This window comes from Adelges cooleyi, unplaced genomic scaffold (assembly GCF_023614345.1).
Source record: "Adelges cooleyi isolate 19-005CV unplaced genomic scaffold, UGA_ACOO_1.1 ACOO_flye_CR_arks_rails_tigmint_CR_PRNA_1, whole genome shotgun sequence".
NCBI classification, from domain to species: domain Eukaryota; kingdom Metazoa; phylum Arthropoda; class Insecta; order Hemiptera; family Adelgidae; genus Adelges; species Adelges cooleyi.
Window position 1 is genome coordinate 7,656,839 of NW_026095751.1, and position 25,200 is coordinate 7,682,038.

At 27.3% G+C, this 25,200-nt stretch overlaps 4 protein-coding genes across 12 annotated transcripts in view; 3 read left to right on the forward strand and 1 right to left on the reverse strand.

Annotated features, from left to right (window-relative positions):
• Positions 1–9,522, reverse strand: part of LOC126834969 (uncharacterized) — a 29,426-nt gene extending 19,904 nt beyond the window's left edge. For all 5 annotated transcript variants that reach the window (XR_007685121.1, XR_007685119.1, XR_007685120.1 and 2 more), the window contains exons 1-4: positions 8,882–9,522; positions 8,618–8,775; positions 7,188–7,424; positions 6,701–6,786 (exon numbers count right to left, since the gene is read on the reverse strand). Coding sequence is in view for 2 of the 5 variants with exons in the window: in XM_050567237.1 (XP_050423194.1) it covers positions 6,701–6,786; positions 7,188–7,424; positions 8,618–8,711 (417 nt within the window). In the remaining 3 variants the exon portion in view is untranslated. The remainder of the gene's footprint in view (positions 1–6,700; positions 6,787–7,187; positions 7,425–8,617; positions 8,776–8,881) is intronic.
• On the forward strand, positions 332–7,187 carry LOC126834961 (carboxypeptidase B-like). The gene is made up of 6 exons (XM_050567217.1): positions 332–642; positions 700–891; positions 4,832–5,162; positions 5,902–6,130; positions 6,217–6,400; positions 6,469–7,187. The coding sequence occupies exons 1-6, from the start codon at positions 441–443 to the stop codon at positions 6,654–6,656; spliced, it is 1,326 nt and encodes a 441-aa protein (XP_050423174.1). The 5' UTR covers positions 332–440; the 3' UTR covers positions 6,657–7,187.
• Positions 9,350–14,054, forward strand: LOC126835001 (protein phosphatase inhibitor 2-like). The gene is made up of 5 exons (XM_050567269.1): positions 9,350–9,513; positions 11,246–11,355; positions 11,417–11,602; positions 12,435–12,532; positions 12,838–14,054. The coding sequence occupies exons 2-5, from the start codon at positions 11,258–11,260 to the stop codon at positions 12,954–12,956; spliced, it is 501 nt and encodes a 166-aa protein (XP_050423226.1). The 5' UTR covers positions 9,350–9,513; positions 11,246–11,257; the 3' UTR covers positions 12,957–14,054.
• A 4,584-nt stretch (positions 14,055–18,638) lies between these two features.
• LOC126834159 (uncharacterized) lies at positions 18,639–25,036 on the forward strand. 5 transcript variants are annotated; one of them, XM_050565901.1, is made up of 9 exons: positions 18,639–18,893; positions 22,763–22,906; positions 22,998–23,664; positions 23,736–23,875; positions 23,939–24,026; positions 24,154–24,243; positions 24,325–24,426; positions 24,672–24,734; positions 24,856–25,036. In XM_050565901.1, the coding sequence occupies exons 2-9, from the start codon at positions 22,796–22,798 to the stop codon at positions 24,879–24,881; spliced, it is 1,287 nt and encodes a 428-aa protein (XP_050421858.1). In that variant the 5' UTR covers positions 18,639–18,893; positions 22,763–22,795; the 3' UTR covers positions 24,882–25,036. The 5 variants fall into 5 exon arrangements, 4 of the variants coding, with proteins under 4 accessions (XP_050421858.1, XP_050421866.1, XP_050421887.1 ...); XM_050565909.1 differs by having other exon boundaries at positions 18,639–18,889; XR_007685047.1 differs by having other exon boundaries at positions 18,640–18,893; positions 24,325–24,531.
• Positions 25,037–25,200: the final 164 nt, after the last annotated feature.

Genomic DNA, 25,200 nt, shown 5'->3' on the forward strand with positions numbered 1-25,200 from the left:
TCTACTTTCACATGTAGAGTACAAATAAAGTAGAATAAATCGCCATCGTCACAACCAATTTTAAAAGAAAAGTACTTATATAATTATTAAGACTCTGTATACAAAATCCATGTGGAACAATAATAGCTTAACAATAATGACTTGAGAAACTTTTGTTGTTGTTTTTTATAATTAGTTAACAGAAAAGTACAATATTAAACTGTTCACTAGATAAGAGTGTGAGAAATATTGCACGATTAAAGACATTTTAATTTTTAATCACGTTTCAGTCAGTAGGAAGCAAACGCAAATTTGGCCAGTACCCACATCAGGTATCATAAATATATACCTACCAAAAGGCGTGGCTTCATAAGGAGAACAGATATCACGATACAGTCCCGGTTTTGTTTGCATTTAAACTCTTCCTGTAGTCGTGTTTTATCCTCTTTTATTCACTCAAAATGAATAGTCACCTTAGAGTAATATACTGTGTAGTTGCAGTTTTAGTCATTTCAAAATCAGTTTATAGTGATAATAAAAAATCAGACGAACAAGAAACGGGTTTACAAGAAAAAATCATCTACACCGGAGATCAAGTGTTAAGGGTGGAACAAGTTAATTCAAAACAGAGGAAAAAGATTAAAGAACTTGAAACACAAGGGCGTAAGTACATAATTATACGTTTTAATGAATATCTTTTAAAGTAATGTAATTTTATAGTGGTCCAAAAATGGTTTACTACTCCAACGTCGGTAGATATTATGGTGAAGAACGACAACAAGGTATTTGTAAAAAGCGCATTAACCAATGAATCGTTACCATATAATATATTTATCGAAGATATACAAAGAGCTATAGATGCAGAAAACCTTCCAATGAGCGATGACGATGACGATCAATCTGGCAGAAAAGGTTAGAAAAGTAAAAAATTTAATAAATTACATTAATTCATTATAATTTATAATATGTAATTTTAATAGTTATTTAAGCCTAAACATTATCTATAAAAGATATACAAAAACTCTAAAAAAAAGATCTGTAAAACACCTCAATAATAAAGTTAAACTCATTTAAGATACTTAAAGATTATGTAAAAATTTAAGAAGTCTGAGTTTAAATTTGGCCCGACTATAAATTTTATACGTATTTTAATGTTTAATGCCGAAAAGTAATGCACAGTACACGTGACCAAATACTAAGATAAATTTTTCACCATATTTTTGTCGCAAAAAAAACTAAAAGAATTGCGAGTTATATAGGTTACGAATGTGCAACGACAGAAAAACTTGAATACGATTATTTAATTACTTTTGATATACAAATTAAAACAAAAACATTTTTAACCACCCAAATAAAATCATTTTTTAAATATTTGTACTTCGCCAAATATACTTTTTTCTCATGTTTTCTATGGACTTTTTACTGATCACTATACGTCACGGTGCGGCTAAACCAATTTTAATTTTAAGTCTTTGCATACAATTTATTTTTTTTATCATGATTGTACACCCCTAAATAATTTAATACCAAAAACAAAACAAAAATAAAAACATTTGGCATTTTGTTTTGTTTTTATACAACTAATATAATAGGAATAAATTCTGAAAATGTAATAATTTTCATTGAAATTTGTTTTTAATTATTTTATAATGTTAATTCAAATAATAAATACTAATAATAAGCTAATTATAGGCTACATGAGCTTCAATTTAAACATTCAGAGCATTACATTTCCGACTGCCTGCAGTAAGCGACGACAATAGTCCGGCTGGTTCTTGTGGACTTTATATTTCTTCTAAACAGTTTTGAAGTCGCAGTTTTGGTCTGATGCTATCGCTTACTCATCGTAAAAGTCTAATCGTGACTGAGTCTTTGTGCAAAAGTTTTCAATATTGTAGAATACGGTATGCACGGAGGTATGTTACGGAGGCTCCAAATTCCATATAACTTAAAGTAATCGATATAAATTTTGAAATTAAGATCAAGCAGCTTTCCAAAAAGTATTGTTACGATTAATTGAAAGTTACTGGAAATTGAACAAATTTCAAGCAATCTAAAGAGCATTGAGAGCGCAAGACATCAAGTTTTACAACTTAATTTTGCAGGAGTTTTCAATGAAACCTAAACCACCGTAAATTATGTCTCGTTCAACATTACACAATTTTTCCCATGCTAAGGTAGCTTCGTTAAATTCGTCTAACATATGTTAAACTCTATATTTACCACACGGCACAACCAGCATCAACTGAACCTCGAGTGACGGTATGATATAAAAAATTAACTTGACTGTATCGCCATTGAAAACTGGTTGATTGATGCAGTCATATATTTCTTTGCACATACTTTTACTTTTCCTGTATTGCACTAATCAGTATGATTTTTTAATACGTTATCAATAGTTCTAAATGGGATACGCTTACTAAAATTATTTTTGTGAGCAACAGAGACACAAGTTGTGTGTACAGGGATCCACGCTGCTACAAGAACTCCCAGTTGTTATAATGACAAGTTTCAAGTCTGCCGCAACCATACCATCAAACTTGTTGATATTGATTGTCATCCATAACTGAGATACATCTTATAGTTCTCTTATGAATATTGAGCCAGTACAAGGATAACATTTTATCATTTTAGAATATCCCGTATTTTCATTCTAGAATATCTTTAGAAACTTTTTGGAAGCTACATCATTATTATCTGAATTAATATTATTTAATAATAATAACTAGGTTTGACTTCAAAATAATTAAAAACAAATTTCAATGTAAACTGTTAGATTTCCATAATTAATTTTAGCATGGAACATGCTTTAGCCTTGGTTCTCCAGCCTGAAAACGACACTAAATAGCGGCATTAAATTGCAATACTGAAGTAGCGCACCTAACCTAAACGTATAATAAATAACATATAAGATGTCATTGAAATCATAACGAGTCGTCGTCGTCATTCGAAATGTAAAATATTGATAAATGTTGCCAGTAAATTTATTAAAGCCAGATATTATAAAACTACTAAAAAAACGTTTGGCCAGAACATATAATTAAAACTATACTATCATCATAAACCACAGGGAGACTAAAGATCAGAAATAATCACTATTCAGAAGCCAGAAGAAGCACCGTACTTTTTTTGAAAACAAATTTACTTATCAGTATCGTATCCGGATATATATAAATATTTTTTAATATTTTATTATTTATTATAACCCTCAATTCTACTTTTGCACTCGGCATGCACCCATAGATAATAATTAACACAATAATGGATAGGCCACTCCTACACTAATAACGCACAGATCGCAGTCGGGAATGAGATATATTCAGACAGTCCATTTATCTGTGTTCTTCTCGCACAGGGTATGACGTTGTCATCCCTTTTAACTTTAAAATATTTATGTTCATGTAAAAACAACTAGTTTGACATTTCAATGATGATAGTTGCGTCGTTTTAAGTATTTTTTTTTTATTGGGAAACTTCTTTCAATTTTCAAACATACATTTTGATACTATAGTAACTTAGTCATTTAAATAATAATTTTTGTGTATAAAATTGGTCATTTAAAAAAATATATATTTAAAAGGCAAGAATTATTACAAACAATTTTTTAACGGACACGCCTAAATTTCCTAATTTCCCCATAGCAACTCCGCCGCTCCTGTCCATAATTATTCTATGTCTCAAAACCAATTAAAATGCGGTTCTAACCAGCCAAAACTGACTTTCTAAACAGGTATATAATTCATACCATAAGTAATTAATCGAACCCAAACTGAGAGAATTAATAACCAATTTAAAAAAACAAACCCAAAATCAATTAACTTAAAAATCCGATGTTCAAACTCAATTAAAATTGATTGCATTTTCATAACGGAGTCTGTTAACTAATTAAAATCTCGATAATATCGTAAATCGTAATACCCTTAACCACAACAAATAATAGGTACACTCAAGCGCATACGCGTATTTCGATAGCATTAATATTTATTGTGGTTAAAGGTTTTTAAATACTTTATTATTTTAGGATCTTTTCAAGTTTATCACCTTATATACTTAAAAAAATAAAAATTAAAAGTATCTCGTTGTTAATCGACGTACCTATCTCTCGAAAATGGCATGGGTAACAATAAATGTTTTTTTTTTGTAAAAGCTGAAAAAAAAAACAACTTGTTTTAGCTTGTACTCGACCTAAATTGATGAGATTTCTAAACTTGTTTTAAATACCAAACTAAAAACAATACACATCGAAAACCAGTTTCCTAATCATGATCAAAACCCCATTTTTCTTAAAACCGGTTTCAAACCAAAACCCATTTTTTCTTAAAATTTGTAATATTAACCAAAACTAAATCTATTCTTATCTAAAACCAGTTAGAAAAATTATGGCCAAAACCCATAAGAAACCTAACAATTTAGAAAATGGCAAAACAAAACCAAATATTATAATACAGGTTTATTGTACATTGAGGTCTATATCGGGTACTGTCCAGCCCAATCAAGGCCTGCAAAACTGAAAAATATATTAGTCTGTTGCTACATTTAACTGACGCTTGTTTTTTGTATTTCGCAGTAATTATACACTTCTATGAAATCCAAAAATAAAGTTACCAATTGAAGACCTTGAGGAAACAACAAGACATATCCGTTTTTCAAATTTTTTTTTTTTTCAAAACGTTTTCAATTCTAAAAAATATTGTTTAGAATTTTAATTGTTTTAAATAAAAAAAAAATGTTTAAATAAAAACGTTATAAAAAGGACATGTCTTGTTGTTGCCCCAAGGTCTTCAATTGTACACCAATGATTTCCACCTATTGACTTATAATTAATTTTAGATATTAAAAATTGTATTTTCAGCGCACAACTTCACATTTGAAAATTATCATAAAGTAAAAGATATATATTCGTACATTGATTACATATCTCAAGAATATCCGAGTATAGTGGAAGTTGAAAATATTGGTTTGTCCGTTGATGGCACTCCGCTAAAAATCATTAGAATAAAACCTAATCAAAATACAACTGCAGCCGAGTCTATTTGGATAGATGGAGGAATACATGCACGAGAATGGATTGCTGTGTCTTCAGTGTTGTATTTAGTTAACGAACTAGTGTATAACCATGAATCTTTGGAACCTCATATGAAAAATATAGAGTTTCATATTCTACCAATAGTAAATCCAGATGGGTTAGTACATTTAAAAAAAAAGTATATATTATAAATTAAAAATTTGTTATTATCTACCATAAAATATATAATTCATATTTACATATATTATTTTATAAATATTAATTTAGTTATATAAATTTATAATTAGCTTATATTAAATCTGCACCATGAACCATCTGCTGTGAATTACTGTTCTCTTTGTAAGCTCATTTATGTTAAATGTACGTTTAAAGTATATATTTTAGTACTTGTAAATATTAATTAATTACACTGTTATTCATAAAAGAAAAAGATACTATTATTAATGAGAGGAGGAGTGGCCAAGTGGGTAAGGCGGCAATGTGTTAGCGGTCACTGTCGCCGGTTCGACACTCAGTCACGAGCGCTCGGTTTGCCGGGAGAGCAATCATCCGATGAAAAGGAACTACCATCCCCCTCTTCGGCGACGGATTGACGACACGTCCCGGTTAGCGAATTTGTCAAGAAACCATCTCATGATGGCAGCGTTAGGCCTTCATGGCCTGTAAAAAGCTACATGATGATGATAATGACTATTATTAATGAAATATTGTAGTTAAATTGAATAGGAATTGGACACTAATACTTATTTGTACTACATGTAGTATGTGAATAGTTTATTTATGAAAAGTAACAAGTACAAAAGTAGAACATTTGGAAAACTGAAAAAATATTTTTAATTTAAAATAATGTATTAAATCTATCTGAAACATTACAACATTTTACTTGTTTTCTTTAGATATAATTATTCACATGAAAGAGAACGTTTGTGGCGCAAAAACCGTAATAAAAATCAAGGTAGTAGCTGTTTTGGAGCAGACTTAAATCGTAATTGGGCCTATCATTGGGGTGAAAGCGGAGCAAGTAGATACAAGTGTTCAGAAATTTATCGTGGCTCAAAAGGAGGATCCGAACCAGAAACTCAAGCTATTGTTCAATACATCATGAAAGAATCCAGTAAATTCAAGGTTTATATATTTAAAAAAATTTCATTTTTAATATCATAAATAAAATTAAAAAAGTAGTAACTGAATAATGAAACCTATTACTTTAGGGATTCTTAACATTTCACAGTTATGGCCAATATATCCTGTATCCGTGGGGATATGCTAAACGCGTACCTTCTGATCATGTAGAAATACATAGAGTTGGACAAGCAATGGCCTCGGCAATAAAACAAGCAACATCGATGGTTTACACTGTAGGAAATAGTGCAGCACTCTTATATCCGGCTGCAGGTAACTTATATAAGTTTTTATTCAAGTTTTTTATAACTCTGTTTCAATTTTCAAATGTTTAATTTTAGGAGCATCTGATGATTGGGCAAAAGGAGTAGCAAAAATTAAATATTCTTATACAGTAGAACTGAGAGATACGGGCAAAAATGGTTTTATTTTGCCTTCATCAGAAATATTGCCAGCTGGAAAAGAAGCTTATGCCGCTGTTTCAGCGTTAGCTAAGGAAATTAGTTCAGAAATTTCTAAGGATTTATGATATTATAAAAAAGAAAAAAGAATGATCAATGAAAATATCATTACCTTAGATGTCAAAACATTGTTGAATGGAAGAATTGAAATATTGTCATCCTCGCAGTTTGTTATAGACTTGTTCATACTGAGGCCCCCTAATATTTCAAAAATATATATAATAAATTAATTATTGGTGAATTTAATTTTTACAATTTAGAGCTAATAAAGTATTTTTTAGATGCAATTATTAAAATTACAAAAATAACTTAACTCTTTGAAGGGCAAGAAATGTCACAAATAAAAGACTCAAGGACCAAGCTAAAAACGATAATATCAGAAAAATTATTGGAAAAAAAATTATAGGACACAACTGAGAAATCAAAAAAATAAGTAACCGCATAAACAATTAAAAAAAAATATATATATATAAGTGATTACCTACTTTAACCACCTACTCTACAGGTCCATAACAAAAGTGGGTTATATTTGAACCACCTCATTGAGTTAAAATAAATATACATCTTACAAAACCATTACATTTTTTTCATAGAATTACCTGTTTTAGAATTCCTGACAGTCATTTCTTTTATTTGATTTTTAGCTTCTTTCTTTGCTGAATTGTGATGTGATAAAGAGGTAAGTTGAGCTGTATTATTATAGTCGAAACTTGAAATGTCAGTTGAATTTGATATTTTGTCAACGTCAGAAATTGATTGAAAATATGGAAGAGTCTCAGTAATTAGTTTATCAGCTTCACTCAATAGATCATCAATGTTTCTATGTTCTGACTCTCCTATATTAAAAATTAAAAGTTATCATTAACTTCTATAGTGTCAAATTCTCTTAGAAAGTTAAGATTGATTTTTATGCAGATAAATCATAGAAAGAAGGTGATATGTATTTTTCTACACTATCTAAATTCTTTTAAAAATGGCCAAGTCAGACCCGGGTATATTATAAGGATTTTTGTAAACAATGCATTAAATTTTGAATATATTGAAATTAACAATCCGTACATTTATAGTTGCAAATAGGGTGGGGTTGGGTGTGTTACATATTTATACATTACATTCCTTACACTACAAACCATTTTTTGGAGAAATTGAAAAAAATTAAGTGGGATAATAATATATACATCCATAATATATACATTTTAGTGATTTTTATAATAAAAAGGGGTTCTGCCCTCTATTTTGAATTTTTATTTGTATCTAGACCTCTTTTCTGCCTTTTTTCTACATATACCTTCTTACACTCGACCTATAAATTATAATAAATCAAAATCCTAATTTTTTTACTAAAATTAGTATTTAAACTTTAAAGGCATAATAAAAGTATGTAGTAAGACATACAGTTTTCAACAAATTTGATTGAAAAGCTTTTATATTAGATAACAAAATTGTAGGTTAACATAATTAATTATTTAACCTAAATAAATTTTAGGTTACTGTATAATAAAAATATATTAGATTACTTTCTAAAACTATTATTTTTCAAACTCAAAATTTTCATTTTACATATTATTGAATAATATATACTTTATCAATAATTCAAAAAAGTTATCTTCAACTGCAAAATTGTTTTAAACATCACAAACAGCAATTTAGAATATACTCTGTATTAGACTTTTATAGTTCAGATGACACCAAATAAACTACTTATCAGGGGCAGATAGGTCCATAGGGAAAGAGAGATTTTCCCTATGATTTTGTCTATCTCCATCATCGACGGTCTCATAGTACCATCCATTTTTTTTTATAAATAAATAAATTTACAATGAAGATATAACTATAATTATGAATTATTGTTATTATTATATAGTTTCTCATAAACATTTTTTTTTATTCTGGTGCCTGGAGGCCCCTTAAAATATTTTCCTGTGACAAAAAAACTACCTATCCGCCCCTGTTCCTTAACTCTTATTTAAGTAATCACAAATTATTCAAATTAAATTTATAGATGATTACTCCCCTTTTATGTGTTTACCTGTTAGTGCTTTTATGTCACATCCTGTTTTTCCAGAGTATAATAACTGTTCCATCTCTGAAATTAATGACTCTATACTTAAAGACAGCATCATTGATAGTTATTTAACTGCCACAAATACTATACCAAACTACTATACAAATACTATGCCACTTACACTATTATAAATAAAAATATTTTATTAAAACAAATAGTTGATTAAATCAACAAAAATATGTTGAAATTACTTTAATTATTTATCATAAATGATACAAGGATACATACGCTAAACTGTACACATTAATAACAAAAATATATCTGTATGTAGGAATGATCCAAGCTGATGTTCGTTAGATAATTTATATTTTATTGATTTGATTATATTGCTATTGACAAACATTAGAATCACTAATCCGCACTATATAATCTTGATTTGTGATTCATGCTACCTATTACGTTTGTTTGTTTTGAAAAAAAGTGTATACTAATTAGTAATTAGTGTAGTCAGTAGTGTCTGATCGAAGTGTAAGGGGTCAGGGGTGTGATGAGTGATCAGGTGTGGTATTTCAAAACAAACGTTTTTGCCTTTTGGTGTAGATTAATTAACCGATAATTTATTTCTATTGATAGTAGAATTGATTATAAAAATTAGTTGATAATAAATATGATAACGACCAACACCGAAAATTAAGTATCACAGTAATTACTATGTATAATCACTTATCACACCTACTCTACGTCTACGGTCGGTGTGAAAAAAGTGTACACTAATACAACACTTTTTTAATACATACGGCGTGTACCGTGTACGACTACACTATTTTAAAACGAACGCTTGGGTGTACACTTGTTGTGAAAAATTGTACACTTTTTGTCAAAACGAACAAACCTATTGACTATCGAGTTCAGTGCTGAAGGTTCGGTAAAATTATCTTTTTTAGTTGCCACTTAGCCAATCTATTATCTAATCAAAGCGGTCGTCGATAGGGTTTAATAATCAATAAGTGTATCCTAGAAGCATTGATTAAATATACATGTATATTTAATCAATGCTAGAAGAAATATAAAACTAAAAAAAAAATATTTGAAGAAAAATTGAATTATTAAAGATTTACACGAGTTGGCTAAAAGACAAAGCTATAATTTATAAAGTTACAATAATATCAAGAAAAAAAGTGTAGAGCCATTATTACTTATTGCGTAACATGCAGATAAGTAAAATAATAAAAAAATTACTGAGTTTTATTAAAGCTTTTTGAGGAATATTTTTACATTATTTAATTCAAAATATAATGATCCTGCAATGCAATCCTAACCTTAATATTAGCGACGGTGTATGTATGTTATACAAATGTTATTTAAAAGTTATGTTTTTACTATAATACATTAAACTTAAATATTTTAACGATAATGACATGATTTCATAGTCGAAATATATTTTTATTCATTTCAAAGGTTTAAGTGCTGTATAATAATTTTGTCAATTGTGTAACCTATCAGTCGCGCGGTTTTCAGTCACACCAGCCATTTCTAAGGAATAAAGTGTAGGCAATTTTCAAAAAATCTTAATTTAGAGTTTGAACTATAATGTATATTTATAAATACAGTAATGAGGATACTTTGTTGATTGGCATTTTTTTTTGTCAAACTATCACAGCCTTTTCTATCGGATAAACTATAATTTCCCCCCATCAAAACTGCTTTGCGCGGATTAATTTTTCTCAGGCTTTATATATAGGAAGTTAAGGAAAGAAATTCATGCATATTATACATGAAAAAATTATCTGTGGTCCAGCATCCGTATTTTTCCATATACCTAATACAACCGATGCTATATCATTTTTAAAAAAGTCCTTTCTTAATTTTTTAATTATTTATTACCTGGTTGAAATTTTAAAAAAGGGACCATGGTAGAGCATAGACAATGTTGTATTATGTGAAAATTTGGTTTCTTAGTTTTGATTAGTCTTAGTAAAATTAGGACGCGAAAGGCGGGTTTTTTGAATAAAATAACGGATGTATGACGTCCTCTTAAATGAAAAGTGACTTAGGTAAATTTTTCACGTCTGACACAAACTAAATTTTTACCCCGCGATAGATACTATTGATTATTATCTATGTGTATTATAATATTACAATTATAATAATTGTATTATAATATTACATTATATTTATTATATTATTATATTATATTATTTATTTTTTACAGATACATACAATATGTTATATTGTTATGTATAATTTATAAATAACAGTTGCTAACAAACATACAATGTAGAAATATTACTTTTTTTAATAAAATTGATAAAGTAAGTAGGTACTAGAGTTCTAAATCACAAAAATTGAAAAATCGTTGAGAATTTAAGTAACGTAATATAAAAATACTAATTGGCTTTTTACCAGATACTAGTTACCACTTACCATTTCTAAACCTGTAGAATAGAAGACGGAATTTGATATCGGTTATAGCAAAAGAGATAACTGATAACGTTTACAAACAAATTTCTGAAGAATTAAGACATCATTTCATTAATTAATTAATTATTAATAAAAGAGTACCTATTTATTATTATTAACTGTTAGATTATCTGATTGAAATTCTTTCTCACATATATTTAACAATATTACCAAATTTGTTTGCGATTACAGCTTAACATTATCATGGCATCCTCTTCAGGTTCCGAAGATCCTACCGATAATTTAAAAAAAGAGCCTTCTAAAGGTATTCTTAAACCTTCCGTTAGTTATGAAGAAAAAGAGTAAGTAATTATTTTAGTGCTAGTTATACTGCTAATTATACTTACATATCACTTGTTTTAGCAAAAAAAAAAAGATAGCTAGTAAGTCTGCAAAATGGGATGAAATGAATATATTAGAAACCTTGCATCCACCAGACAAAGATTATGGTCATATGAAAGTAGATGAGCCGAAAACACCGTATGAAAGAGAAATTAATGAGGATGATGATATGGATGGTGGCGTGAATCCAGATGAGTTGAGAAAGAGGTATTTTCAGATAATTTTTAATCAATATAATAAATTATATTAACCATATTCAACAATTTAAATAATAGGTCAAAATACTAATTTATTCTATTTTATATTAACTAATCTCAACGGAACACTGGATAATTGTAATCATTAATATTTTTTTGATAAAATTGTTTATGCTAAAATGAAGATCACTGGTTATGTTAAATCTCAGAAGTCAGTACCTCAGTACTTGTAACTATAATAATTTGTACAAGAGTATCAAATTAAAAGGATCTATTAAAATACTTATCCAGGAACTAACTTCAACATGATTTTGGCAATTTTAAGGGCAATTTCATGGCTGTGTGTCTGTTTACAATTCATATTTATATGTTCACATGATATTTTGTATGAAACACCTTATTGTATTTGTAGCTAATTAATTGTAATTTGAGATAAAGGCAATATTATGATAGTCTGATAAATTGCATTCCTTGGCAGATCCATTATGGAAGGAGTGAGCTCACTGCTCGGTTTACTATTATAAACCAAACAATTTGAATAAACTAGAAAAATGTATAAAATAAAATTTGTATGCCAAAATTTTTCACCCGGAATCATTTATATGTATATTTTATTGTAAAAGTTGGAAAACTGCTTGATACAGAATTTTCCTTGATTCCTGAAATTTCCTGCGATCATAGACAAGTCTCACTATATTAAATTGCTTTGTTTAATTATAGATTCAACATACATAGAAAGACTTACGCTTTATATTTTTTGGACAACTTAATTGGACATGTTTCTATATATATTGTAATTAATAATTAAATAGTGTGTATAATATTTTTTTACCATTTATTAGAATCGAAGAAAGTAAACAAAGAAAAAATAGTGGTAGTAGTACATTTCAGTCCGAAGATGATTCTGAAGACAATAAAGATGAAACACCAGAAGAAAAGCGTGAGTATTTATGTAAATTTTCCCTTTTGAAAATTATGTTGTGCATTTATATTATTGTTAACAAATTTATATTCTTAATTTTGACATTTCAAATCTATTTAAAGTGAACAGTAAATTGTTGACACTAAACTTAGTAAATATGTATGTTACACATCATGAACATATTTTTGACGATCACTTCAAAATGCCATTTTATTCCCATTATATCCATAACTAGATGTGGAAGTTAAAAAAATACATGATTTAAAATTGTGTTAGGGCATTTTGGACTGGTTACAGTCTTAAAAAATATATTAAAATTTTAGTTGCAAGAGAAGTATTTGAAAAAAAACGCAAAGAACATTACAACGAATTCAAAGCGGCAAAAATGGCTCGACAAATGATGGATGAAGAAGATAATGACGAAGATGATGAAAATAAATAAAACAATACTAGTCTGGTATGATGTGATTTTTATCTAGTTTTGTATTATTCATTGCACGATAATAAATAAAAGAATAATCCAGAATTGTGGGTCATTTTAAGTTGGTTTTGCAAAATTGGCAAATATCAATGAGATTTAAAAAAAACATTATTTTTGCGTGCAATTATACTTTATAAATTTCATACCAATTTTATTTTGAAAAAAAAAATTATGCTTAAAAATGAATATGATTTTTTTATGTAACTATTAAAGATGAATTAATTAACAGCAACTTAAATAGGTTGAAATATGTATAATGCAAGTCTATAACAATATGAACATTTTTTTCAATTTAAATAATATATATATTGTTGTATTATTTGCTACCACTTGCACTTCTGAATTGTTACAAATTATAATGATATTTTTTATAAATTGTGTAGATTGATAAATAGTAAATTTAAAGCTAACTTATATATAAGTATATATTGTATATACTTCGGTATCACTAACACTATTCAATAATAAAGCTATCATTATTTTTTAATATTCAATAGAAATAACTTAGATAAACTAAAATTTTAAAATGTTTTAAAAAAGAAAAAGATGATGAGTTAAATTATTTATTAATTATAACCTATACATTGAATTATTAATTTAAATTAGTAAAAAAAAACTTTGTTAAATTCTTTTTATGTAGATTAATTTATAAAAAAAAAAATGTCATTTGGACCCTGATCTTTTAAACGTATTAAATTGTTGTTATGTCATTAAGTTTTTTTGTAAAATGTTTGTCATGATATAAGTCTTTTTTATTAGAGTTAACCCTTAATAACAGTATAGTTAGCTAATCTAACAAAAGGTTTTTTTTGCTTTACATTTTATGTTGGCATTTTGAAGCTTTTACTAAATCTATCCAACGATCTCTTTCCTCTTTTTTTGCTGTTTTATCCACCTTCATGAGATCACTATTTACACAGTCTATCCAGCGTTTACGTGTCCTTTTTTCATTTTGTTTATTAAGTAAATTGATGTATTGACTATTGTATCCATGATATTTCTTAATATATGACGTGTATTAATTTTGTTTGTTATATAATAAAATTAGGTAATATTTTATTTATCACTCTTTTGAATTAGTTAAATCTTAAAACTACTAGTTCAGTATTACAATTTAAGTGATCCTGTTTTCATCTCTCAGATATTTGTAAACAAGAAATTGATGAACAATTTAGTTTATGTATAGTTAATAAAATTGCACATTTAACTATGAAATAATATTTAGTTCATGAATTACTGCTTCTACGACTTGACTATTAACTATGAAAAATATGTTCATTAAACAAAATACCTAACCAATTATCAAGCTTACATTTAAAAAATATGCATTTTGTACGTAAAATGTAAATGTAAATTTAATATTACATACATTCTTCAAAATTTTTAATATTGTTAAAGTGGTACATGCTGTCATTTCCTTCTGGGTCCTTGTACTAAATAGTCAAGTACTGTGGTATAAGTTTTTACTTGTAAGTAATTTCTTGTCAATTAATATTGTATTATTGAGTTCACAGGATAAAACAATTTTTTTATTTCAAACTTATTTTAATAAGTTAAGTAATAAGTCAATATAAAGTTATATTAAACATGACCACGTTGCTTAGTTGATTTATGTAACATATGACATAATTTAAGCCATGTTATTTTTTATTTGTTAACAAACAGTACCATTAACTCTTCATTATCCACAGCAAAGGGGCATTCCCCTCCTCCCCCTTCCGGGTTAACTTACACTGCTAACGACATTCCGTTGACCAATAATCTACTTTTCTAAATTATATTAGTGTTTATGTAAAAAAAATTGTTGAGTTTATGCATTTTGTAAGATTTGAAAAAACATGAAATTTTATTGAAATGGCTCCCGGAATTTGCGACCTGGATGTCCGGGTCCCAATATTATGACATAACATTGTGTTGTCATCCAAAATGAGTGTCTGGGTTAAATTTCAGACTTCTACGATATTGGGAAGTGGGTTAAATTAATTTTGGAAGATTTGAAAAATCATACAAACGTACGTGTTAGTGTAATGTTCAGTGGTAAAAACATGGTTATGCAGACTGACTGGAAATAATAAATAACTAGTAATTACATATCTCAGTTTAACCTTCAAAATAGGATTTTGAAAAAAATTGCCTATGAAATTGTGCGAAGTTAGCTTAAACTAAAATATTTAGTTTGGAAGAGTCAAAATAATAGAAAACGAGGAATTGTAGGTATGATTTTAGTCTATAAAGTACTATTCATCTTCAAGTTTATGTAGTGATGTACAACTGAACAGATATCACGGCTTAGAAATTAGAACTAAAAAATCTTCTACTTTCTTTTTTTTTTATATAGAAGGCCGTATTACGTGTATAGTAGTCTATAGACTATAGTATTTGTTTATCAGGATGTCGCAAGTACATACTAACAATGATTATAAAATATAAATACATTTTATTTATAATCAATGATACTAGATACAAAAATACAATTTATCCCAGGTTTAAAGATTATAATTTATTATATTATCTTAATACTTTTGTCATGATGTAGAGAAGTTCTTCTCTGCTCTCAAGTTTCTACAAGTACAGTCTTAGCTCTTACATCGTGATTTTTCATTTTTGTCTATGAACCTCGTAATTTAATAGTGGAAAGGTGGGTAAAGCGGCTACCTTAAGGGAATTTATCGATTCAAACTTAGATTTTTAATTTTGTTTGTCTACTCACTATGGTAATGTATACTTTGACTTGTTAGACATCATTTTTTGCAATTATAATTATATTTTAGCTTATTAAATTAATTTTTTTTTAATTACATATGAAACTGGCCGCTTTGCCCACCCAAATTGGCCATACTATATCCACTTTGCCCAATAGTTGGAGATTTTTATTTACCCTTGAAAATATTGTCATATTATTTCCTAAATTAAATTTTTAATTTTAACTGAATCAAAACAATATTTTTCTTCAAATCTTTTAATAAATTCAATCAACAAAATCGTACACAAATAAACAAATAGAAATCTTTTTCTATAAAATATGTAAATAATTATTATTATTATTACAAGTATTTGTAGTCAACATTGCAAAATTCGTTTTATAATAATAAAAAAAAAAATCGAATTATAATAACTTGAATGGAAATGGAAAATAATTAGTAGTGGCCACTTTGCCCTTTTTATAGTTATTGTTTTAACTACTGGGCAAATCATTTAGCAACTGTTAAATTCAATAAAAGTTGATTTTATTGTATCTACAAATATGTGTTGCCAAATTAAAAAAAAACCAAGTAGTTGAGTGGCTAAAATAATTAATAACATTGTTGAAACGTAACTGTAGCCCTTCAGCAGCCGGGCGCAAAATGCATTTTTCTGTTATCACTTATCACTCTTCTGAGTCTTCAACAGCGAATCGTATTGTTATTTATGATTTATCAATCAATAATAATGATAATAATAAATATATGGAAGGATAATTGAATAGCTGATAACAGAAATATAATAAAAGACCAGTTTACCCACTATGGCCCCTTTGTACACCTTTTCCCTATTTATCTACATAGTGATAAATGGTATCTATTAAGATCTACAATGATAACACAGTTGTGACATGCATGGTAAAACCACAGATTATATGAAAACAGATTGTTCACTCGGGCCTTTAACAATAGGATTGCAAATAAGGCTCTATGATTGGCCCGCCAAAATCAGTATGACCGTCTGAAGGGAATTTGTTTTTAAACGTGTTCGCGGGCTTTCGCATTTGTTAAATAATTGAGTTAAACAGAATGTTTCTCTTGTATTTACCAAACATTTTATAAATATTAATAACCATAATGATAATAATAATAATTTAATAATATTATTCTTACAATTACAGTTGTTTTATATTATCTTACGCACTATATAGTATGACTTATCCAAGGGCAATAATTTTAATTCCAATAATAAATTACAATTAATAAATAATAATACATTTAATAATAAGACATTTTAAAATTCCCAATAAGTAAAAATATAATGCGTTATAAACAATAAACATAACATATCCATACTTATTAATATACAATTTTAATTATTTCTAACATAGAGAAATAGTAAGCTGTCCACCATAGGGCATGACAACTGACAGAGCATTAATCAACTATAAATAGTATTGACACGCAGTATTTAATTACATTGTTATTGTAAAAATAATATCAATTCAAAAATAATAAACAAAAAATAATTATAAATAAAATAATACAAATTATTATAAAAAAGTATTGCATATTTATATACCTAGTTATACGTGTTTTAATATAACCAATTTTTTATTTACTCTAATTCTATAGGCTACTCAGATAAAAGTCGTGCCTTTAAAAGTATATTTGGCGTACAAAATGCGCATACGCGCCTGCTAATAGGTTAAAATAAATAAAAAATAATGAACATGAAATAATTAGTAAAAATTAATAAATCACAAAGTTCACATAAATAAAATAGTATAATTGTTAGTAAAATAGTATAAAAAACTGAAGTGCCGAATTGTTTTCCGTTTAACATGTTACGGATACATATGAGTACTAACAACTGACAAATTTTCAACTTAAAGGTCCCAAAATTATGGCTTAAAAACAAAAAAAACTTGTAACCATCCTAGGGGGTGGGAAATGGGAGTAATATAAATTCGACACCAGTCCATTTTTGGTCGTTTAAAAAAAATGTTTTGCCAGAACCATTTCCATTATTCTGAAAATGCAAACTGTATAAAAGACTTAGATGCTATTTTAAGTATTATGAATGAAAACAAATTTAAATATAAAAATATGTTTTAATAATTTTAATTTTTTTTGGTCAGAATAATAATGTCAACCAAAAGATCACCTTGTATAAACTACAGGTGATTCATCTGATGTAAGACATTCGTTTTTTCAGAAAATTAATTCCTTTAAAACTGTTTAAAAAATGTTAGTAATTGATTATTTATTGTTCATCAATCTGTTCATTTGCTATGAAAAAATGTATAAAATATATCATAAATTAAATATAAATTAGTAAATTACAGTCAATTAAAAATTACTAAATTGCCATGAAGTGTTTCTTTTTTTAGAATTCATTCACATTCCGACATAAGGTTAATTAATTCCCATTCCTCATTCCTTAAAACTAAATGTAATACATTCATGATTGCATTCCTCTAAAAAGGAATGAAATCCAATAAATGCAATCTTTCCAACACTGATATATATATATCAGTGTTAGTAATGAAATGTCTTTGAGATAATGATAGAGTGTTATCGACGGGATCAATATTATTACCGATATAACATTTATTATTTTTTTAACATTTAATATGATAAATACACAGATTATATGAAATAATCATATAATTTGTGATTATATGAAATTATATGAGATTATATGAAATAATCATATAATTTGTGGTAAATACAAGTTCGATAATTTCGTTCCGGCTGACATGGTCACACTGGTTTCGGCGGAGTGCTTATCAGCTCATTTTTTGTTTACATCGAGAGTGAACAATCTGTTTTCATATAATCTGTGGTAAAACAGTGATACCTATGGTGGCTACACTGGTATTCATCTGATTTGTATAGTTCAAGGCTGCTGAGAAAATGAAAACAATCTGAAAGTACTTGTTACTTGTTTGCAATAATGTAAAAGCTAGTTACTAGTTAGTTGTTATCCTGAAATTTCTCATTATTTAAACTCAATTTTCACATGTCGTTAAATTAATAATTTACACTTTCCTATTGAATTAATCATTCAAATTTTACTAAATCATATCTGTACACCCATTCCATAAATAATTTACCAAACAAATATTTAGTAGTTTGTAGAATATAGACTACGAAGAACATATTATATACTTTCAGACATTAATATTTTAATTGTCTACTATAATTCAAGTAGGTGAGTACTAAATAACAATTCATTTTTTTATACTTTTTGAAGGTTCCAATTTTTGTATGTATCATTTTGGTAGTAGTTATGTATGAGTTATGAAAATGGAAAAAACACAAATTTTGGGATTTTACTTTTAGTTTTTATTAGTTTAAAAAAACTGAAATGGCAACTATAAAGATTTTGATACTCGTATAGGAATACTTAATTTAACATTATAGATTATGGCTTGTAACTGTTTGTTTTAGACATTTAGGTTATATTATTTTGTACTTGTGGTATAATCTTTTTATTCTTATTTTTAGAAAATGAAGAAAATAATTATCTAAATATCTTAAAATACAATTTAAAATTTTGTTTATTGGTTTCCTAGTTTTTCTGTAATACACTAACTCTTAAGCTCCAATTAAAAAATAAGTAATTTACAATTTAAACAAATTATGATTAACAAGAAATAAAGCTATATAGGTATTCATTTATTTTACAAGTCCTAAACTCTTCTTCTATCAAATAAATTCTAATGTTTGCTTAATATACAACTTTTTAAAGGTACAATATTGTGCAGTACTTAACCCGGTATAAATTTACTTTACCGGACACTTTTTTTTGCCATATAATAGTGTTTTTTACACCGATTGCGAATCTGAAGGCAGAATATAGTTATATAGTTATACTTTTAGCATAAAAGTATAACCTGAATAGCATAGCCTGAATGCAATTACTAACATTAGCAAGAATCCAGAACTGTACTTTAGCTTTCTCAGGAGATGCGGCCTTTATTACAGTACACTTCTATATTTAAAGACAATTAGTTTTTATAACCTTTAAGGAGATGTACACTTTTAAATTAAGTAAAAGAAAGGATAACTTAATAAATAAACACACAAAAAGATATAATGTTCATAAAACAATTAAAAATTAAAATGATAACTAGTAGCATGCGAAATACTCCACACGAAATAGATGGTTGTTTACGGGACAGTGTCACCGACATCAAATTTTGAGCGGCTTTAAATAATAGTCATGATTTTAATTTTTGCTGTGTTTACAATTTCGTTTTGTTTTGTTGTTGGCTGTTTGGCCTACATTTTATTGCTTATTTTTCTAATGTACATTTTTCTCCTTAAGATGACGTCGCATCGCCCATTTTTAAGGAGTAAAGTATAGGCAATATTTTACAAAATCTTAATTTAAAGATTAAACTGTGATGTGTAATTATTTGTTCAATAACTAGGACTCTATTTTGGTGGTTAATTTATTTTTCGGACTATTACAACAACCTTGAAAGCGATTTAAAAATGTTTTTTCATCTCAAAATGTTAAGCAGACTGAAAATAACTCGCTCTATTATGGTTTTAGAGTAATAGCACCCATTATGCAATTAAAAGAGAACAATAATCCCGAGCGCACCACGGTGCGTTTTTTTCATTATTCCAAGTATAACACTCAATACATTGTTTAGAAATAACGACTATTTTAACATTTTTAAATGACTAACTTTTCAAAAAATGAATTTTTTTTTTTAACGCACCGTTGTGCCCTCCAGAATATTGTTCTATTTTAATTTCATAATGGGTGCTTTTACTCTAAAATCTAAATTAAGTGAGTTATTTTCAGTTGGGGTAAACATGTTTTTACCACTGAAAATCACCAGTGCGACGCCCTCTTAAGAACTATACTACACTATGTAAAGTTACAACAGAAAAATAACAATTATTCTTCTGAAAGTAGACTTGGTAATTGGACTAAAATTTCAGTAACTATTTACACGTGCGCATATTTGTAAATTTATATATTTGTAGAACCATAGCTGTCTCTGTAAATATTATAAAGAAGAAAATTTTTTCTCATCTCAAATTAAAATGATGTAACTCATATTCATTTAAATAATTGTAGCCTTGTCAAAAGATTATAAGGTTTTATAAAAAAATATTTAGAAGCTTAGAAGCATATCTAATGCATTGGGTCTTAAAGATATGTTTGGTATCAATAGTTTTACTGTTTAGACCACTTACCTAACATTTAGATTAACACCTTTTTTATCTATGGCCAAGTACAATTACCAATAAGTGGATTGTATAACTAAAATATTTAGCATAAGGTACATTTTGTTTTTATCACTGAACACTGAAATCACATTAGAAACTGTAGCTTAAATTATTTATTAAAGAGCATTCTTGCCAATTTGCCATAAAATTTAAGTAGAGGAGTTTAGCCTATAGTTTTGATTAATTGTGTATTGTAAACTATACTTAATTTTTTAACTTAACTGGTAGGTAAAACATAAACAGCCTTAAATATGTTTATTTAATTATTACAAAAACAATTTAAATTTGTCTGAAGGAGTATTACAAGTACAATATAAAAGTAAAAATTCTATAAAATATACTAAATTGCTTTTTGATATTTCAGTAATGGTTTTTGAAAGTAATGAACAAATAGTAAAAGGATCAATGCAGTAGGTATAATGTTGTGAAAAATTTCCAAAATATGAACGTCACCATTTATAATAAACTATCCTCTAACAGAGTTATTTTTAGTCATTAATCTGTTAACGACTAGTTAAAAATAATACACTACTTATAAATGAACATTGTATGTTCAATGAAAACTAATTTTATCATTTATTTTGTTAAATAAAATATACTATTTTAATGTTATCACCTGTTGAATTAGTTTTATTTTTTGCTACAGCCTATTCTTTTTTTAGCCTTGGCATGAGCTTTCTACGTAATGAATTTGTTTTTTTATTTTTACACATTCTAGCTTTAAATAAAATATTGAACTTGTTATTATTAGAAATACACACTGTAACTTTTGTTTCATTAAAATGCAGTTTAAGATGAAGAATATATCCTAAGATGAAATAAATACAAATTATTGATCAATCATGTTGTATGAATAGTGTATTTTACTCTTGGGCCAATTTAAAAAAAATCAATTTTTTTTAGCTTCATTACTGTTCTTCTTTCTATCTTAAAATACTCGAAATAATGACAATAGTCAATAGCAATGGTTGAGCAAGCATAAAACAAGCAAGTAAAAGTAGAAGTAAAAAAAAAAATAAGATTTTATAACATAACAATTAAGATTGGATGTAATGCATTGCAGAAAAAAAAGTATAAAGAAATCTATTTTAAGCAGAGAATTTTGTACAGTTAGAAAGTATCGTTTAATTAAAATTTAGGCAAAATTATAGTTACATTATTACTGTAATCTAAAACTCGTGGTTGTTGCATAATAAATAGTATAATTAATTGATATTATTTATTTATTAATTGATAATATTCAATTAACTTCAAGAAACAAATTTATAAATATGTATCTAATAAGATACAGTTTATAAAAATATTAGATAACTGTCTGAGTACTTAGTAATGACCAGTGGTGCCGAAACAGGGGCACGTCTATGACACATGTCGTAGATGATTCCTTCTTTTTCTCGTGTAGGGCACTGATGGGGTGGGTGGTATGTTTTTGTTTTACTCAGAATGTCATAGATATTTCAGAGAAGATCGGCGCCAATGGTAATGACTAATGAGTAATAATGTTAACATTACAGTGCTGAAGTTAAAATATTAAATTCATTTTTTTTTAAAATAAATTATATGCTGTAAAAAATGTTAAAATAATATTATAAAAAAATATGTAGAATTAGTAGCCTTCATAGTCTATTAAGTATGAATTGTAGCCTTAAAATGTTTACGATATTTTAGCTACAATTTATTTGGGTCAATAATGAGCCTTTTCATTTAAAAATTAATTTGGTATTGAAAAATTACTTATGTGAAATAATTAAATTAATTTACTAAATTACTTAACTGTTGTTTATTTTAAAAATAGTTCTTATATTTTTTCATTTTATTTGTTTTTTGTAGGATCATTCGAGATGCAATTAAGTTTTAGTCAAAATGTCTGAACATCGAAAACATTCAAGGATCTCGGTGATGCAAATGTTTCACGAGCTAAAACAACAATTTCCAACAGTTCCAGATCAAGTAGTTACCGATTGCATAATTAAGGTTATAACTTTAATAATACTGTTTTAATAGTTTATCAGCAGAGAATATATTTTTCTATTGTCATTTTCACATTCTTAACTTCAAATTTTAGCATTCAGTCAATCGTGAAGCATGTATATCAAATTTAAAAACGGTTCAAACAAAATACGTTCAACAAACGTATCCGTCTGACATAGTTGACAAAATGGCAAACCGACCAAAATCATTAGAAATGCCATCAAATGATTTTCACTTATCTAAATTACAGTTTTTAAATCAATTACATAATACAAATATACCAAATTTAACAAAAAATAATCACTTGGATGATACCCAAGAATTAGACATCGAATTTAACATCAATAAATGTTCATCCATCTCCGCTCCATCAACTCCTTCACAAAGGATACAATGTGAACCTAGACACAAATCTAGCCTATCATTAGACTCGGTTCCTCTCGTTGATGCTCAGTGTCGACCATTCACATCGGTTAGTTTAACTTTAAGAACTCCTACTAAGGATCCTTTACCGCCTTTGGATTTAACTGCTGGATGTGGATCTGAACTCACGTATACAGCTTGTTCATATGATCCGTCTTCCGATCCCAATAATTGCTACCAATCAAGACTGCATATTAGTATTGATCCCGAAGGTGAAACTACTGTAACAACTTCACGAGTTATGGTTTCACCGACAATTATCAAACCTACCAATCGGACAACCGATGGCCAAGTTCCTGGTTCTATTCAAATGGATAGTATTTCACCTAAAACTAAAAGTAAGTATAATTTGAACAATTTATTGTTTCATTTGATAATTTTATTAATATGTTATAATATTACATTACAGTGGTAATAATTTCTCAATTAGAACGTAAACAGAAGTTGCTATCGGAGTTGAAAATAGAAAAAGAAAAACTTGAAATTATAAAAAAAAATGCAGCTACAATGGAAGCGGATATTTTTAAACGACGTTTTTCTTATAAAAAGGTGTGTGTACATATTGCACTACTATTATTATTTATTTTTGCTAAAATGTATACTTTTTAATAGATCGAAAGACTAAGACATGATGTTGAGTTTTTACGGCTTGAATGTAACAAGTTAATTATTCAAGTCGATCAAGCTGTAGAAAACAAAGGTAAATCAATATTTACATTGTTAAAAAATCGTTCTAAAACATACTGTTAATAATTATTAATTAAAGACTAAGTACAATATGTTTAAATTACTTATTAATTATTTAAACTACTGTTAATTTTTTTTAGTTGAAGTTAATGAAACAAATGAACAATTTTATAAACAAGTTTATACTGGACAAAAATTATCATTTGGAAAACCCAGCAACGAGTTTCAAGGTTGTTTGTTAAATTGTATAATCATTTGATTTGAGATGCATAATGTTTTATGCAATAAATTAATTATATTGTTGTTTTTAGATGATTTAGAAAGTCAAAATTGGGTTTGTCCAATGTGCACATTCCAGAATCATCCAATATTACCTAGATGTGAGCAATGTGACATGGCCCGTTTTGATATAGGTACAACTAGACCAGTTGTAAATGTTATACCCTTGTGTGCCACATTAACTTCGAAACTAACTACTCAGTGCTTGACGTAAACATAATTATCCATTGTGTGTTCTGGTGAGCAGTTATATTTTCTAAGTTTCATTGTAATTAAAAATTTATTTTTTAAAACACTAACATTAAAAAAAACCTATTTAATTAGTTTTTTAAGGCTAAAGCTTCCTTTGTATTAATTACTTTTAAAATTTCTTATTTAGGAAGACCTCAACCTTACCCTGGAAATATTCATGTTCCAGTTACTCAGCGCATAAATCACCAGAGTATGTTAATATTTTTACTTATTTTACTCGAAAAAGTGTGCTTTCTGTAATATAATACATTCATCAATATTTATCAAGTGCATATAAATATATTAAATAAGTATATTTTTTTTTTTTACAGGAAAAACAAAAAGTTTATACTGCTAAACAAAATAATTAGGCAACTACTATTCTAATTATTTTTATATATCAGACATAAAAAGACCAACAAAATATTATAATATTCTATTGTGATACAATGTAATAATAAGATTTATTTATATTATTTTAGATAATTATTAATGAGTATTGTTTTCTTTCTATTTACAATCTGATGTTGTTTTATCTATTGTAGGCTATATTGTGTATTGTGATATAAATGTTAACTAATTGAAATTTGGATTGCAAGAGTTTTTCGCTTAATTATTTGGAAAATATTAATAACGTATTACTTGTAATTTCATCTACTAAAATTCAATGTAATTAT